This window comes from Schistocerca serialis, chromosome 9 (assembly GCF_023864345.2).
Source record: "Schistocerca serialis cubense isolate TAMUIC-IGC-003099 chromosome 9, iqSchSeri2.2, whole genome shotgun sequence".
Taxonomy (NCBI): Eukaryota; Metazoa; Arthropoda; class Insecta; order Orthoptera; family Acrididae; genus Schistocerca; species Schistocerca serialis.
The window spans coordinates 132,862,789-132,879,059 of NC_064646.1; the positions used below are offsets into that span (position 1 = coordinate 132,862,789).

General features: G+C 46.2%; 1 protein-coding gene across 1 annotated transcript in view; it reads right to left on the minus strand.

Moving 5' to 3' along the window:
• Positions 1-16,271, minus strand: part of LOC126418622 (ribonuclease P protein subunit p29) — a 101,099-nt gene that overhangs the window by 29,685 nt on the left and 55,143 nt on the right. Inside the window, exon 4 of the mRNA XM_050085464.1 lies at positions 5,474-5,661. Coding sequence (XP_049941421.1) covers positions 5,474-5,661 — 188 coding nt within the window. The remainder of the gene's footprint in view (positions 1-5,473; positions 5,662-16,271) is intronic.

The window sequence follows — 16,271 nt, forward strand, 5'->3', positions numbered from 1 at the left end:
CAATGTTAAAACTTGGGGACACTCTCATTCGTTGTTGCAAAGGATCACAATCTAATACCTTGCTGGTCAACTGGGCATCTCTGTTGGTAGTGCTGACACAATCATCCACCAGTTGGGGTACTCAAAGGTGTGTGCCCACTGGGTTTCTCACCATCTAACAGAACACCATAAAGAGCAATGAAGGATCATCTGCACAGAATTACTTGCACGTTATGAGGCTGACTGTGACAATTTTTTGGGTTCACCAATTTGAACTTGAAGCAAAACAGCAATCCATGGAGTAGTGCCACACCACCTCTCCTCCAAAGAAAAAGTTCAAAGCCACATCCTTAACCACGTAAGTCATGCCAACTGTCATCTGGGATTCTGAAGGGTTTATTCTGTTTGATGTCCTCTCATGGCGCAATAATTAACTCTACTATCCTCAGGCAACTGAAGAAATGACTTCAACATGTTTGTCACCACAAAAATTCAAATGAACTTCTACTCTTCCATGACAGTGCAAGGCCTCACATAAGTCTGTACCAGAAAGAAGCTCACTGGACCGTTCTTCCCTCATCCAACTTCTAGCCGTGATCTCGCACCTTCCAACTTCCATATGTTTGGCCCAATGAAGTGTGCACCCCACAGGAAGCAGTACGCGGATGATGGGTAGGTTACTGATGCAGCAAGATGATTGTGATGTCAACCAGTAGAGTGGTACTATGTGGGCATACAGACCATCTCAGTAAGGTGACATATGGCCATTACATTGAATGGAGATTATGTTGATAAACAGTGTTTTGTAATGAAGTGGGGAGTCATATGGTGTATTGGAATCCTGAATAAAACCAACATGCTTTCAGAAAAAAAAAAGTCTGGCATTACTAATTGAACACCCTTCAAATAAACAAGCAAAAAATTGAAACAAAAATATGAAAACAAAATGAAACAATGGTACGCCACATGAAGACACATCACACACACGAAACAAGAGAGAGTGTGTGTGAGAGAGAGAGAGAGAGAGAGAGAGAGAGAGAGAGAGAGAGAGAGAGAGAGAGAGAGATAAGCCAAATATTATTTAAAGTATGGCAAATGGAAGGCAAGTAAAAGGAGACTAATGTAAATGAAGATATGACAGACAGGCTCAGAAGATGTTTGACAAATATGTCTCAACTCTTAGAGTTCAGAATATCTAGTGTCGGGAAATACATGCCACATCAACCATGTTCCAAGGCTCTTGTATGTTTTGAAGCAGCTAACAAATGGTCTCTCTTACTGACTTGCTAAGTCTGACAAAACTGAGGATTTTCTTTTGGGGTTTACTCCCTCAGCCTTTAGCAGTCCCCTGCAGTATCTGTGAGACAGTTGATTTTTGAGTGGTATTTCCTACACTCAGGCTTTGTCAGCCCACAAAATGAGAACTCTTCCATTCACAGCCATTGGTTCTCCCTTAATTGGTCAGGTGTGGTACTAGCTGCCCAACACTTGGCCTGACAGTCGCAACTTGAAATGTGAACTGTCACATATGGTAGCATGAATGCTCCTGATCTGACATCTGAAATTCCTTAGATCCACCACCCAGAAGACCAAGATGGATTACGTTAAGGAATGAGGAGATGAGGACGAAAGCTGAAATCAAGGATAAGCAGCTCCATACTATGGCCGTATGGGCACATAATGGGGTTTGAGCCTGCAAGAACAAACCTAAACAAATTTGGAAAGAAAGGTGGAAGGAAAGCAACCTGTAGGAAGACCCAGTACACACTGGATGGCTGTGACCAAGGATGGTCTCACTGCCAGAGGAAGGAAATGGATTATTTTCTCCATGACAAGTTATACATGGACAGAAGGAAGTGGAAGAGGCTCATTAACAGCATCCAGAAAACTGGAACTGTGCAATAGTGGTTATTATTATTATTATTATTATTATTATTACTATTATTATTATGACAATGATCCATATTGTGTATTATTATTATTATTATTATTATTATTACTATTATTATTATGACAATGATCCATATTGTGACACAGATGCTTATGATATCTAACGATTAGATACTAGATGTCGTTGGTGTAGGCAATTTATTTACAATCATTCATTTGAAGTGACTGCTGATAGTCTTTGTTTTACCAATGAAGAAGTAAGAATATGTGCCTCTGCTAGAATACACAGGGCAGGTAGAACAACAGAAATATTAACAATGGCAGGATATGTGGGATAATTTATTATTATGATGGATGTTATAGTACCTAACAAGTACAGTACAAATGTCTTATATGGCAAGCTGTCACTTGGAAGATGGTGTAATTTAATAGTCAAAAGTCTGATGTAGATACAGATTTATACTCTAACACTGTAGTTCAGAGTGGTATCATGCAAAAAGGGGCACTGTTTTTCTCATTTTAGAGGGGGCATTACTCAGTTTCTCTACAGCCACAGCAGTTGATGAGAATTGCTTCCATACAAACTGAACTGTAGGATACTACAACATTTAAAAGGATTATGAAATTTTATTGAAATTACAAATATTCTCGTATCATCAGCTTTATCAAGCATCGAAATCATACCTATTGGTGAGACGTGAAAATCTGTGCCGGACTGGGTAAGCTGCAAGCTATGGGGGGATACACACTGTGGCATATGGACGTTTGGATTGGTCCTGGAAGGGTGCTTGGATAGCCGAGATGGTTAAGGCAACCACTTGCAATAAGCGGAAACCTGGATTAGAGTTCCGGCCTGGTACAAATTACAACAGGTAGGATTACCATGCCTAATACAACAGGTGTCAAAAGTATTCAAAACTGATGAAATTATGTAATATTACTACAGCTGCAGATTATCATAAAAGTTTGTTCCTTTAGACATGCATGTATGTTTGAAGGAAAAGACGCTGTAATAATAAATTTAAAAACAAAATGTTAATGTTGTTGTTGTGATCTTCACTGGTTTGATGCAACTCTCCATACTACTCTATCCTGTGCAAGGCTCTTCATCTCCAAATAACTACTGCAAACTATATCTTTCTGAATCTGCTTACTGTATTCACCTCTTGGTCTCCCTCTACGATTTTTACCCCCCATACTTCCCTCCAATACTAAATTGGTGATCCCTTGGTGTCTAAGAATGTGTCCTATCAATTGAACCCTTTTTTTGGTTACATTGAGCCACAAATTTCTTGTCTCCCCAATTCCATTCAGTACCTCCTCGTTACATACGCGATCAGCCCATCTAACCTTCAGCATTCTTCTGTAGCACCACATTTCAAAAGCTTCTATTCTCTTGTTGTTTAAACTGTTTATTGTCCATGCTTCACTTCCATACATGGTTACACTCCAGACAGATACCTACAGAAAAGACTTCCTAACACTTACATCTATATTTGATGTTGACAGATTTCTCTTAGTCAGGAATGATCTTCTTGCCACTGCCAGTCTGCATTTTATATCCTCTCTACTTTAGCCATTATCAGTTATTTTTCTGCCCAAATAACATAACTCATTTACTACTTTAAGCGTCTCATTTCCTAATCTGATCCCCATAGCATCATCTGAGTAAAATGTTTATGTGAATTCAGTTATTTATTACAATTTGTTTGTTGGCTTTTTTTTTTTTTTTGTAGACTGTTTTCATTCTTGTTGTATCTCAAAACTAATAAAATGCACAATCTTTGTTTTGGTATAAATGAGAAGTGGTATCACTGCATTTGATCACTGTCAGATTGTGTTTACCTGAGAGGGGACATTCCATCTCCAAGGCTTTGTATACACTAAGTTTTTCACATGCCACAAAGTAAGGTTGTGCCATGAGTTTCTGGTTTGGGAAAATATGCGGCTGGTAGATTCTATGACAATGGGCATTGCCAGCAAACCATACTCCAATTCAATGCTGGACAACAACATGGACAAGAAGTGGACATATTCAAATATAGGAGATTTTTTAGATGTGATGAAATGGGCCCTGATATATATGTCAACATCCATTGCTAACAAACAACAGAAAACTACTTCAGATTACGTGCATTTGTTTGTTTGTTTACAGCACCCCACTGCTAATCTGCATTCTAAGGAAGATGATCACCCTGTCACACCTAAAATTTGTGACCATTATTGCACACTCTAAAATGTAAAGCCATGTGGTGAATCTAAAATCTGTTGCACTGTTCATTATTCCTGATGATGTGTTACAGAGAATGTATACCCTTAAGCAAAATGTATTATCTATATTCACAGCCCCAGCTCTACTGTAAATCAGCAACAATCTGTAACATCATGAAAAAAATATTGCCACCAATATTTGTGTAATGGTGAGCAAGGCACTTCTGACATCTGTAGATTTAATTTATTGGCTTTACAATAAATATCTCGAATGTGTCAAACATAGTCAAACACCGAGTTACTTCTCTGGTATCACCGAGATAATCTGGCAAATAATAACTACCAAGATTCTCTTTATTGTAAATGCAATGTTAATGTAACATTGCTATTATGTGGATGAGAGCAAACTCAGTAAATACGAGGAGCAAAAGTATGCTGCAGTCCTCAGTATCTGCTCAGGGGTGACAGCACCACTACTCTAACACTGTTGGTGCAGGTACTTCAGGAGTCAACAGTTGCTCAATAACATCCAGGGAACAAAATCCTGTTAGCTGAAACGAATTCACTGTGTGAGTCTATCTAAAGAAAGCAGAGCGCCCAAGCCTACATAGAGACATGGATGGCAAGAAACTCGGCAAGCAGCTGGCATGGGTGGTTAATGACTAAGCGCACGACAACAACACTCGACACAAAGTGCAGGGCGAACCCCATGGTGGTTAAGGTCAGTGTGAGCACTTCCCACTCTGCTAACTGCTGCTCGCCAATAAACAGTTTCATCAACAGGTCCACCCCTACTATGTGAAGCCTTGACAGGTTTTCGAACTACTCTGCTCATGACAGTTAATCTGCCTCCACATTGCAATGTCCACTGGTGGGCATACTGAAAAGTCTTACTTTAGGACTAAATAATTACTAATAATAAACAAACAGTACACTTTTTACCGGTATTCATGTGATGCTGACAGAAGTGTATACCTGTCAGGATACTGAAAGCATTTGGAGGCAGCGAAGTTAGAACCATTTCCTCCATAAATACTGAAATGCTCTTTTATCAATGTATAGTGAATTCGAACATATAACTGTCCAACTTGTTATCTGGTAAGAGCACAGCAATACCGATGCAACCAATGTAGAAAGTGAAATAATATTTCCTATGTACAGATTATTTTTAAAACAAAAGTCAATATGATGACAGATTACTATACTTAACTAATCTGATGGAAAATCCACAATGTAATGTGTGTACTGGAAGATCACTTTACACACACACACACACACACACACACACACACACACACACACACAGAGAGAGAGAGAGAGAGAGAGAGAGAGAGAGAGAGAGAGAGAGTTAGTTAGTTTTGATTTATGAAGTGACGATATGGTGAATACTTACTTAATAGTCTGTTTTCAACTGTTACAAGCTGGAATGTGTTCTTTGTCTCCAGCACAACCAGACCCTGCTTGCCAACAAGGCTTGGACATCGAGAACGAGTGACTGTCAAAAGACATCCATGATAATCGGCTTTCATGAGCAGTCTTGAAACATGGTCCCAGTGCTTGTCTGTTGGTTCTGCAGTAAAGCTGAAGAAAACACAGCACTCTGATTATTGCAACACATAGCACATGAATAAATGCTTAAACAGATAATGAGTTGTACGTGATTAAAGAAGGGCATCAGAATGGCCCTCATCCCTCTAAACTCAATCCTTTCCAACCAAAAACCTTTTAATTTGATTTTAAAGCATTTTATTTCAGTTTACAGTTGACTATTTACCCCTGCAAAATATATCAGTAACATTTTTCTTCCGCAGATATAGAAGTCATATTCTATTTCAAAGATTATTCATTTCTCTTCTTGTTTGCGACTAATGATTCACAAACACAGATTACTGTTTAAACATAAGTTTTTCCATAATACCTTCCATCCCCCCCCCCCTCCCAACCCCAAAAGAGAGAGAGAGAGAGAGAGAGAGAGAGAGAGAGAGAGAGAGAGAGAGAGAGAGAGAGAGGGGGGGGGGGGGGGGGGAGATTTTATTGTGAAATACAAGACAGATTATTTACTAGAGTGTCATAAAATTATTTTAGAATGAAAATTGCTAGCAGATAAAATATATATGGGATTTATTAGACAGGGAGGTAACCTCCCAAGAGTTGGCCTATGATTGTGAGAAGTGGGATTTGATGTGAAGCCGTAAATCCACTGCAGGAGGGGTTACAGAGAATGGGGGCTAAGTGACTGCTCCCCCCAGCCAAACAATCAGTAAGCTCATTACCTGGGATACCCACATGGCCAGGGACCCAAAGGAAGTCGACGGAACAAGCAGCACGGGGAAGATCAGCGAGATGGTCATGGATGGCCGAGACCAGGGGATGGCGGGAAAAACAATGGTCAATAGCCACTCATTGAGTTCGTACATAACAAAACGCGGTTGTGTTGGGACTGTTTAATAAAGGTAAGGGCTTGGGAAATTACCATAAATTCCACAGTAAAAACCCCACATGTAGGTGGCAGAAGATGATTTTCCGTGCCAACAGAGGACGTGAAGGCATATCCCACATGATTGGGAGATTTAGAGCCATCAGTGTAAAAAACAACATCATCCGGAAACTCCCATAAAATTTGGCGGAAGAAACAACGAAACACCATCGAGGAAATGGAATCTTTCAGACCTCGATGGAGATCCATCCGAATTCGGGGCCGAGGAACTAACCAAGGGGGAGTGTTGGGGAGGGAGTGTGGGAGACAGGACAAAGAAGGAAGCTGAAAATCATGGTGAAGAGATGCCAGGCGGAGCCCAACCGGTAAATCCGCCCAAGGCCGGGAATCAGGTGGGTGACGTCCATGGTCTGGGAACAGGACAGAATGGGAAGGATGAGTGGGAAAGGAATGGACAGCAATTGCATAAGAAACCAGAAGCTGGGGCTGCTGAACAGAAAGGTGGGAGAATCCCAGCTTCAACCAGGAGACTATCAACAGGGCTAGTAGGGAAGGCACCGGTGGCCAAACAGATACCACGATGGTGGACCAGATCCAGCAGGTGCAGTGTGGAAGGAGCAGCCGAACCATAAACTTGACAACCATTGTCCAAGCGAGGCAGCACTAAAGCCCAATAAAGGGAGAGAAGGATGGAGCGGTCCACACCCCCAGAAGGTGTGGGCAAGGAAGCGAAGGACATTGAGTTTACGGAAACATCCTACAATCAGAAGTCTGATATGAGGCAGCCAAGTGAGCTTGTTGTCGAAAAGAAGACCAAGGAAATGAAACTATGGGACCACAGGTAATTGTTGTGCATCGAGATAGAGCTCCGGATCAGGATGGTTCGTAGTATGGTGACAGAAGTGGACCACCCGCGATTTTAAAGGAGAGAACTGAAACCCGTGTGAGAGGGTCCATGCATAGGCACGCCGTATAGCTCCCTGGAGCTGCCTCTCTGCAGAGGCCATTGAAGAGCAACTAACCCAAATGCAGAAATCATCCACATACAGAGCAGGGCCAACCAAAGGACTGACAGAGGCCCCAAGTCCATCGATAGCGATGAGCAAAAGAAGTACACTCAATACAGAACCCTGTGGGATGCCATTCTCCTGGGTCCATGGAGAACTAAAAACAGTACCAACTCGAACCCTGAACGACCGATGGATCAGGAACTGGTGGATAAAAATCGGGAGTGGGCCCCGAAGACCCCACTAATGAAGTGTAAGTAAGATGTGATGGTGCCAAGCTGTGTCATAGGCCTTGCAAAGGTTGAAAAATACTGCAACCAAATGGCAGTGCTGGGAAAAAGCCTGCCGAACTGTGGATTCCAAGAGAAGTACATGATCGATCGGAGACCATCCCTCTCCGAAGCCACACTGGTAAGGGGACAATAGATCCCGAGATTCGAGGACCCAATTGAGCTGACGGGCTACCATCTGTTCAAGTAACCTACAAACAACATTTGTCAGACTAATTGGCTGATAGCTTTCGACAAACAGGGGGTTATTACCAGGCTTAAGGAGAGGAACTACGAGGCTATCCCTCCACTGAGAAGGGAAGTCACCCTGAAGACAAATACGGTTTAACACCCGGAGAAGATTTTGCCATTGTGGAGCACTGAGATGTTGAATCAGTTGGTTATGGATGTAGTCTGGGCTAGGGGTCGTATCATGAGAAGAAGAAAGTGCGGAAAGAAGTTCCCATTCAGTAAAAGGTTTGTTGTAAGACTCTGACTGACAAGGGGTAAAACATAAGGTGGAAGCTTCGGCCCACTGTTTCTGGTGAAGGATAGCAGCCGGATAGGAGGCTGATGCTGATGCTGTTGCAAAATGGGTCACAAGATGTTCCGTGAGAATCACCGGGTCCGTGCAAAGGTCATCCAGGAGGTGAAGGCCTGGGAGGGTGGACTGCCCGACGGCAACCTTGGAGAGAGCGAAGTGTAGCCCATACCCATGACATACGGACCGTAGAACCGAGGCAAGAAAAAAAGCGATCCCAACACATCCGTTTGCTCTGTTTGATTAAGTAACGGGCTTTAGCGCAAAGGCGTTTAAAGGTTATAAGGTTGGCAACAGATGGGTGCCTCTTAAAGTGTTGCAAAGCTCGACGATGATCACGGATGGCGATGGCAATGGCAATGGCTGTACTCCACCACGGGACTTGCCAGTGGCAAAATGGTCCAGACGAGTGCTTTACAGCAAGGCCAGCAGCGTGAATGATCACGTCAGACATGTCACGAAGGATGTCATCAATACAACCTGACAAAGAGGGAGAAAACACGACCTGTGCCATGTATAGAGGACAAGTGGCATTTTGGAAAGACCAACGAGGTAACCTGTCCATCAGGGAGTGGGAAGGGAGCGAGAGAATCAATGAGAAATGGTCACTATTACAAAAGTTGTCATGTGGCGACCAGTGTAATGAAGGGAGGAGGGAGGGAGAAGAAAGAGAAAGATCAATGGCAGAAAAGGTACCATGACCAGCACTGAAATGAGTAGGGGAGCCATCATTAAGAAGGCACAAGTCATGGTCTGTAATGAACTGGTCTATGAGAAGACCTCGTCTAGACGGAAATGCACTGCCCCACAAGGGATGATGAGCATTAAAATCCCCGAGAAGGAGGAAATTGCTAAAGAAGGGCAGTTAAGGCAGCAGGTGTAAGAGTCCTGCCAGGAGGGAGTAAAGATTGCAAACTGTTACCTCAGAGTCCAGGTGGACACTAACAGCAACTGCTTCCAATGTAGTTTGAAGAAGAATCCACATGCTAGCAACGTCTGTATGGACCGACATACAAACGCCACCAGAGGTCTGCAGGGGGCCGACAGAAAACACAGAACCCACAGAGGGGCGGTGAGTGATCATGAGTAAAATGAGATTCCTGTAGAACCACACAAGTTGCAGAGTAAGAAGAAATAAGGGATTTCAACTCCGGAAGGTTACGGCAATAGCCATTACAATTCCACTGGATAACCACAGAAGGATGATTCAAATGGGGGTTGAACAGGCTAAAGCCAGTCATGGCGCCGGGACACCACCTGTCACCAACAAGGTGGGGGCGACATCCATAAACAACAGAGCAGAATCAGGTTGTGAAGCCGGGGATGAGACCTCTGGTGACATCAGAGGCTCCTTGTCCCGCGACTTACGTTTCTTCTTCTTTTCTGTTTTGAGATCAAGGAGGGCTGTCTGGCATAAAGGGGCCAGCTGCAGCAAGATCGGGAACAGAAAGAGATCGGACGACCTGGGGGCCCACAAACTGGGTTCTCGCGGTCGTCGCGTGGCAGCAGACATTTGGCCTGGAAGGTGCCGGGAAGGGGTATCCCAGGAGGGGCGCCCTTGACCGGCAGGCGCTGAAGAAGTGGGACACTTCTCTGGCTGGGGAGGGGGATTGGTGCCCGGAGGAGAGGGTGTGGGAGCCGCAGGGGAGGGGGAGAGGAGAGCGGTTTGGGACTGGGGTAAGGAAGGGGGAGGAAGGGGTGAAGATGTAACTAAAGCATAACTAGACGCCATGGACTCAGGGTGAAGACGTGCGTACTTCTTACGAGCCTCAGTGTAGGTTAAACGATCAAGGGACATACACTCCTGTATCTTCTTTTCCTTCTTATATACTGGGCAATCTGGTGAACGTGGAGAATGATTTCCATGACAATTAACACACACAGGAGGGGGAACACAGGGACTCCCCTCATGGAATGGACGTCCACAGTCACCAGAGAGAGGGGCCTGTGAACAGTGGGAAGACGTGTCCAAAATGAAGCACTTAAAACACCTCATAGCAGGTGGGATGTATGGCTTCAAATCACATCGATAAACCATAATCTTTACTTTCTCAGGGAGGGTACCCCCTTCAAAGGCCAGGATAAAGGCACCAGTATCAATGTGATTGTACTTCGGTTCCTTCTGAACACGCCAAACAAAGTGAACACCCCGCCGTCCGAGATTGTCCCGAAGTTCCTCATCAGTTTGAAGGATGAAGTCCCTGTGAAAAATCACACCTTGAACCATATTTAGAGACTGGTGGGGGTAATGGACACAGGAATTGTGCCAAGATGGCTACAGGCACGAAGGGCCGCAGACTGGCAGCTGAAGCAGTTTTGATCAACAACGAACCCGACCACATCTTGCTGAGAGAGCCCACTTTGCCAAACTTGTCTTCAATGTGTTCCACAAAAAATAAAGGTTTGGTATTGGCAAAAGTATCCTCATCAGTCCTGGTACAGACTAGATAGCAGGGGAAAGGTTTCGCCCCTAGCGGATGGGCCTGACCCTCCTCCCAGGGGGTAGCCATGGAAGGGAAGGCCAAAGGGGCAGGAGAAACAGCACTAAAAGAATCAGTTCCACGCAGAGAGACAGCCGCAGAAGAACAGCCAGAGTTCTGGACCCGTACGCATTTAATTTGCATAGCATCCGCCCTGATACAACCCACTCCGATCAAGGGCTCTACCCACGGGTGCCACCCAGCCACAATAAGGGCTGTCTGGCACGCCGGCCATTGCCATTGCCGGGAGTTCCGATGCTCCAGGACGACAAGCAACCACTCCTAGGCTTACATGAGGAGGTCACAGCTCAGGTATCAGAAGTGTGATCCCTGTGTGTTCAGGGGGCTCAGGAGAGCACACGTCGGAGACACTAGGTAAGGTGTCTTCCCCAAATGGCTCACACTACGGAAGAGAAATTTAGTAATGGAGGTCAAACCCCAGTGGGGGACCAGGTAATGCCAAAAGGATGAGGTGATTATGCTGCTGATTAACACACAGTACTGAGGTTTTTTAGCAGGTGGTAACAGTCATATCACCTTCCTGCATTCTTCTGCAATTAGTTTAGGGCATTCCATTGAGTAAAATCAACACACCACGCAGAGAAACAAAGAAACAACAAAAGTGAATCATGCTGTTACATTACTAGCCAAAAGGGTTGTCTGCAACTGACTGTGGCAACTGGCACCTGAGGTAGCAGACAAATACAATGATAGCGAACAGAATAGAAAGTGTGATCAAGTTCATTCTTTGATTGGTTGCTACTATTGTAGCTGTCCTGTAAACAAAAACTTTTGCATTGTGATCCCGTTCTACCTGAGTGATGGCACCTCTATACTCATCATTGGCACTCAGGGCTCAACAAAGAGGCCCAAATCAACTTGTCAACAGCACTGAAGGAAATCCTCGAGGTCGTGTTTGTTAGTTGGTTTGTGGGATTGAAGGGCCCAGACTACTACGGCCATCGGTCCCTTTTTCCATGAACTTGAAACACCCACAAAGAATAAAAAGAAATAATGGAGATGACAAGAGACGACACAGGACAGGAAAGACATAGACAGAGAGCAGAAAAAAGGAATTAAAATCACATTGAGTGTGACAGTGGTTGGCTGACCATAGAAGCAAAAAGGAAAAGCCAACCACCAAGAAACGCACTAAAAACCCCAGTCTAAAATCGTAGGCACGAAGCGAGACTTGACACAAAAAAATGGCAAACACTTAGATCAAGTGATAAAAAACTCCTGCAAGAATAAAACTCAAAACTAAATCAGCCATTGCAATGTCATCTGATAAAAGTGCAAGGAGCGTATCAGGCAGCGCAAACGTGAAAGAAGGGTGTGCCATTCTTCACCCCAGGTGCGAAGTACCTTCTGCCGCAAAACTGACCTGAGGTCACTCTCTGAAAGGCCAATCTCCAAGGCTGGTGCACCGACAGCCTGTTTGGCCATCGTGTCAACACGTTCATTTCCTGGGATGCCGACATGACCCGGAGTCCACACAAAGACCACAGAGCGGCTGCAACAGGCAGGAGTATGGAGGTACTCCTGGATAGCCATCATCAGACGAGAGTGAGGGAAACACTTGTCGGTAACTCGTAAACCACTCATGGGGTCACTACAGATAACGAAGGACTCACCTGAGCAGGAACGGATATACTATAGGGTGGAAGAGATGGCGACCAGCTCAGCAGTGAAAGCACTGCAGCCAGCCGGCAATGAGTGTTGTTTGTAATGATCATCTAGAGTAAGAGCATAACCGACACGAACAGCAACCACTGAACCGTCAGTATAGACAATGTCAGAGCCTTGGAACGCGGCAAGCAGTGAAAGAAAGCGGCGGTGGAGGGCCTCAGGAGGGACCGAGTCCTTTGGGCCCTGTGCCAAATCGAGCCGAAGGCATGGGTGGGGCACACACCACGGGGGTATACGCAGAGGGACCTGGAAAAGAGGTGGAAGAGGGAAACCCTCAAACCCCGAGAGAAGAGCTCTGACTCGAATCGCGATCGTACACCTTGACCGGGGCCGCCACTCCGGATGATGGACGACCAACTGAGAGAACAGGAGATGATAATTGGGATGCCTGGGCAAGTTACAAACCTGTGTAGCATAAGCGGCCAGTAATTATTGGGGCTGGAATTGCAATGGAGTGACACATGCCTATAAAAGCATGCTGTTGACAGGGCTTGACCGGAAAGCTCCAGTGGCAAGTCGGATCCCGCTGTGAAGGATGGGGTCCAGCAAACGCAATGCAGAAGGGGATGCCGAACCGTAAGCCAGGCTCCCACAACCTAGACGGGACTGAATTAACGCCTGGTACAGCCGTAGAAGGGAAGACCGATCGGCACCCCAGTTGGTGCGACTCAAGCAACGAAGAGGATTAAGATGCCGCCAGCACGTCTGTTTAAATTGCCGAATATGAGGGAGCCAAGTCAATCGGGTATCAAAAACCAATCCCACAAACCGATGTGTCTCCACCACAGCAAGAGGTTCGCCGTCAAGATAAAAGCCGTGGCTCAGGGTGAACAGTCTGTCACCGGCAGAAATGCGTAACGCAGATCTTTGTGACCGAAAACTGGAATCCATGCTCTACAGCCCAAGACTGCGCCTTGCGGATAGCGCCCTGCAGCTGCCGTTCAACAGCTGTGCCAGTAGAGCTATAGTATAGGTAGAAATCGTCAGCATACAAGGAAGGTGAGACGAACGTTCCCACTGCTGCAGTGAGCCCATTAATTGCAATTAAAAAGAGGCAGACACTTAAGACAGATCCTTGCGGTACCCCATAATCCTGAACTTGGGAGGAACTATGGGAGACCGCAACTTGCACGCGGAAGAAACAAAGTGACACTCAAGTAGCCAACTCAGTTTCCGGTTCACCATGCGTTCGAGCAACTTGCAAAGAACGTTGGTAAGGCTAATGGGGCGGTAGCTGTCCACCTCCAGTGGGTTCTTCCCATGTTTTAACATGGGGATTACGATGCCATTGAGATGAGAACTCACCCTCAACCCAGATACAGTTGAAAAGGTCGAGGAGGCGTTGTTAGCAGCCCACCGAGATGTGTTTGAACATCTGACAGTGCATGCGATCTGGCCCGGCCTTATCAGGGCAAGCGGCTGGGGAATTTTGGAATTCCCACTCAATGAACGGAGCATTGTACTATTCAGGGCGGCGCGTGTGAAATGAAAGGCTCCGAAATTCTTTCAGGGAGCGGAAGGCCAGTGGGTAATTCGCAGAAGTGGAACTCTGACCAAAATGCTCCACTAAGCGGTTTGCAATTGTGTCGGAGTCAGTAAAGACTGCTCCATTCAGTGAAAGCGCAGGTACACTTACGGGGGTCCGATAGCCATAGAGTCGCCTAATCTTGGCCCACACCTGTGATGGAGAGGTACGGAGGCCAATGGTGGAGACATACCTTTCCCAGTACTCCTGCTTGCGATGGCGAATGAGGCAGCGGCCTCGCGCACGGAGCCGTTCAAAGGCAATGAGGTGTGCCAATGAGGATTGCCGCTTGTGACGCTGCAGTGCCTGCCTGCGATCTTTAATCGCTTCAGCGATCTTGGGCGACCACCAAGGCACAGTCCTCCTGAGGGGACCCAGAAGAACAGGGAATTGCAGATTCTGCAGCAGAAATGATTCCGGTTGTGACCAAGTGAACCACCACATCAATGGCGTCATTGGAAAGAGGCTCAATGGTGGCAATGGAGGTGAACAAGTCCCAGTCAGCCTTATTCATAGCCCATCTGCAGGGGCGCTCAGAAGAGTGATGCTGTGGCAGCGACAGAAAGATCGGAAAGTGGTCACTACCGCACAAGTCATCATGCACACTCCATTGGACAGATGGTAATAGGCTGTGGCTGCAGATTGAAAGGTCAATGGCTGAGTACGTGCCATGCGCCACACTGAAATGTGTGAAGGCACCAGTATTTAAAAGAGAAAGGTCAAGCTGTGCCAATACTTGCTCAACGATGCTGCCTCAGCCTGTTGCCACTGATCCACCCCACAGATGGTTATGGGCGTCGAAGTCACCAAGTAACAGAAAAGGTGGCGGCAATTGGGCTATCAGTGCAGCCAGGACATGCTGCAGGATATCACCATCCGGTGGAAGATAGAGACAGCACACAATAACAGTCTGAGGTGTCCACACCCCAACGATGACAGCCTCTAAAGGTGTTTGTAGAGGGACAGACTCGCTGTAAAGAGAGTGAAGGACGTAGATGCACACGCCACCAGATACCATCTCATAAGCTGCCCACTTCTTATAATAATCCCAATAGCCATGGAGGGAAGGGGTTCGCATCGCCGGAAACCAAGTTTCCTGAAGAGCAATGCAGAGGAAAGGGTGAAGACTGAGAAGTTGTCAGAGCTCAGCAAGATGGCGGAAAAAACTGCTGCAGTTCCACTGAAGGATTACACTGTCCATGGCCGAGAAAGGCGTGAAGGGACCGAGGAGGCATATTACGCCACTGGGTCACCTGCTGCCACTGACTGAGTACCGACGGGAGTGATATCCATCATGTCTGAGGGACCGGCGAAATCTAGGTCCTCGGCTGATGCCAGAATCTCCATTGCATCCTCAGATGCAGAGCTTGTAGGTAGTGGTGGAGTGGGTGCCACCACAATTTCCTTGCTCTTAGGGGCCTTCGATTTCGATTTCTCAAACTTTTCCTTTGGTTGCCCTTGCTGGAGGGACTGAAGAGGACCGTGAAGCCCTACGATCAGCTACCTGGGGCTTCTTCAGCCCCTGGGGGGTGTCTGGTATGCCACTGGTAGGAACCTGGTAAGGGAGTAACCCAAGGGATCCCTTCCCAGCGAGAGAAGCCGAAGAAGACTAACGCTTCTCCAGCTTAGAAGTGGGGACTGGTGTCCCCGATAGTTGAGGGGGATGCTGGCCCGAGGTAGGTGGTGCGGGAACAACAGGGAGGGAAGTGCCCCCCCACCATCAAGGGGGCAGGTGTGGTCCTTCGGCTCTAAGAGCTGACTGTATGTGGTGCAACGGATGGAGTTGTAACAGGCGTGACAGTGGCGGCATAAGATGACATCATGCGCACGGTATAAAGCCGTTCAAATTTCCATTTAGCCTCAGTGTAGGTCATTCGGTCCAGGGTCTTTTATTCCATTATTTTCCATTCCTTCTATAGAATTTTACAGTCCGGCAAACAAGGGGGATGGTGCTCTCCACAGCTGACACAGATGGGAGGCGGGGCACATGGAGTATCGGGGTGGGACATATGAGGCTGGAAGCACAGTGGGAAGACATATCGCCGAACTTCTAACACTTGAAGCATCGCATTGGGGGAGGGATATATGGCTTGACATCACAGCGGTAGACCATCACCTTCACCTTTTCAGGTAATGTGTCACCCTCGAAGGCCAAGATGAAGACACTGATGGCAACCTGATTATCCCTCAGGCCCCAATGGACGCACCAGACGAAATGGACACCTCATCGCTCTAAGTTGGCG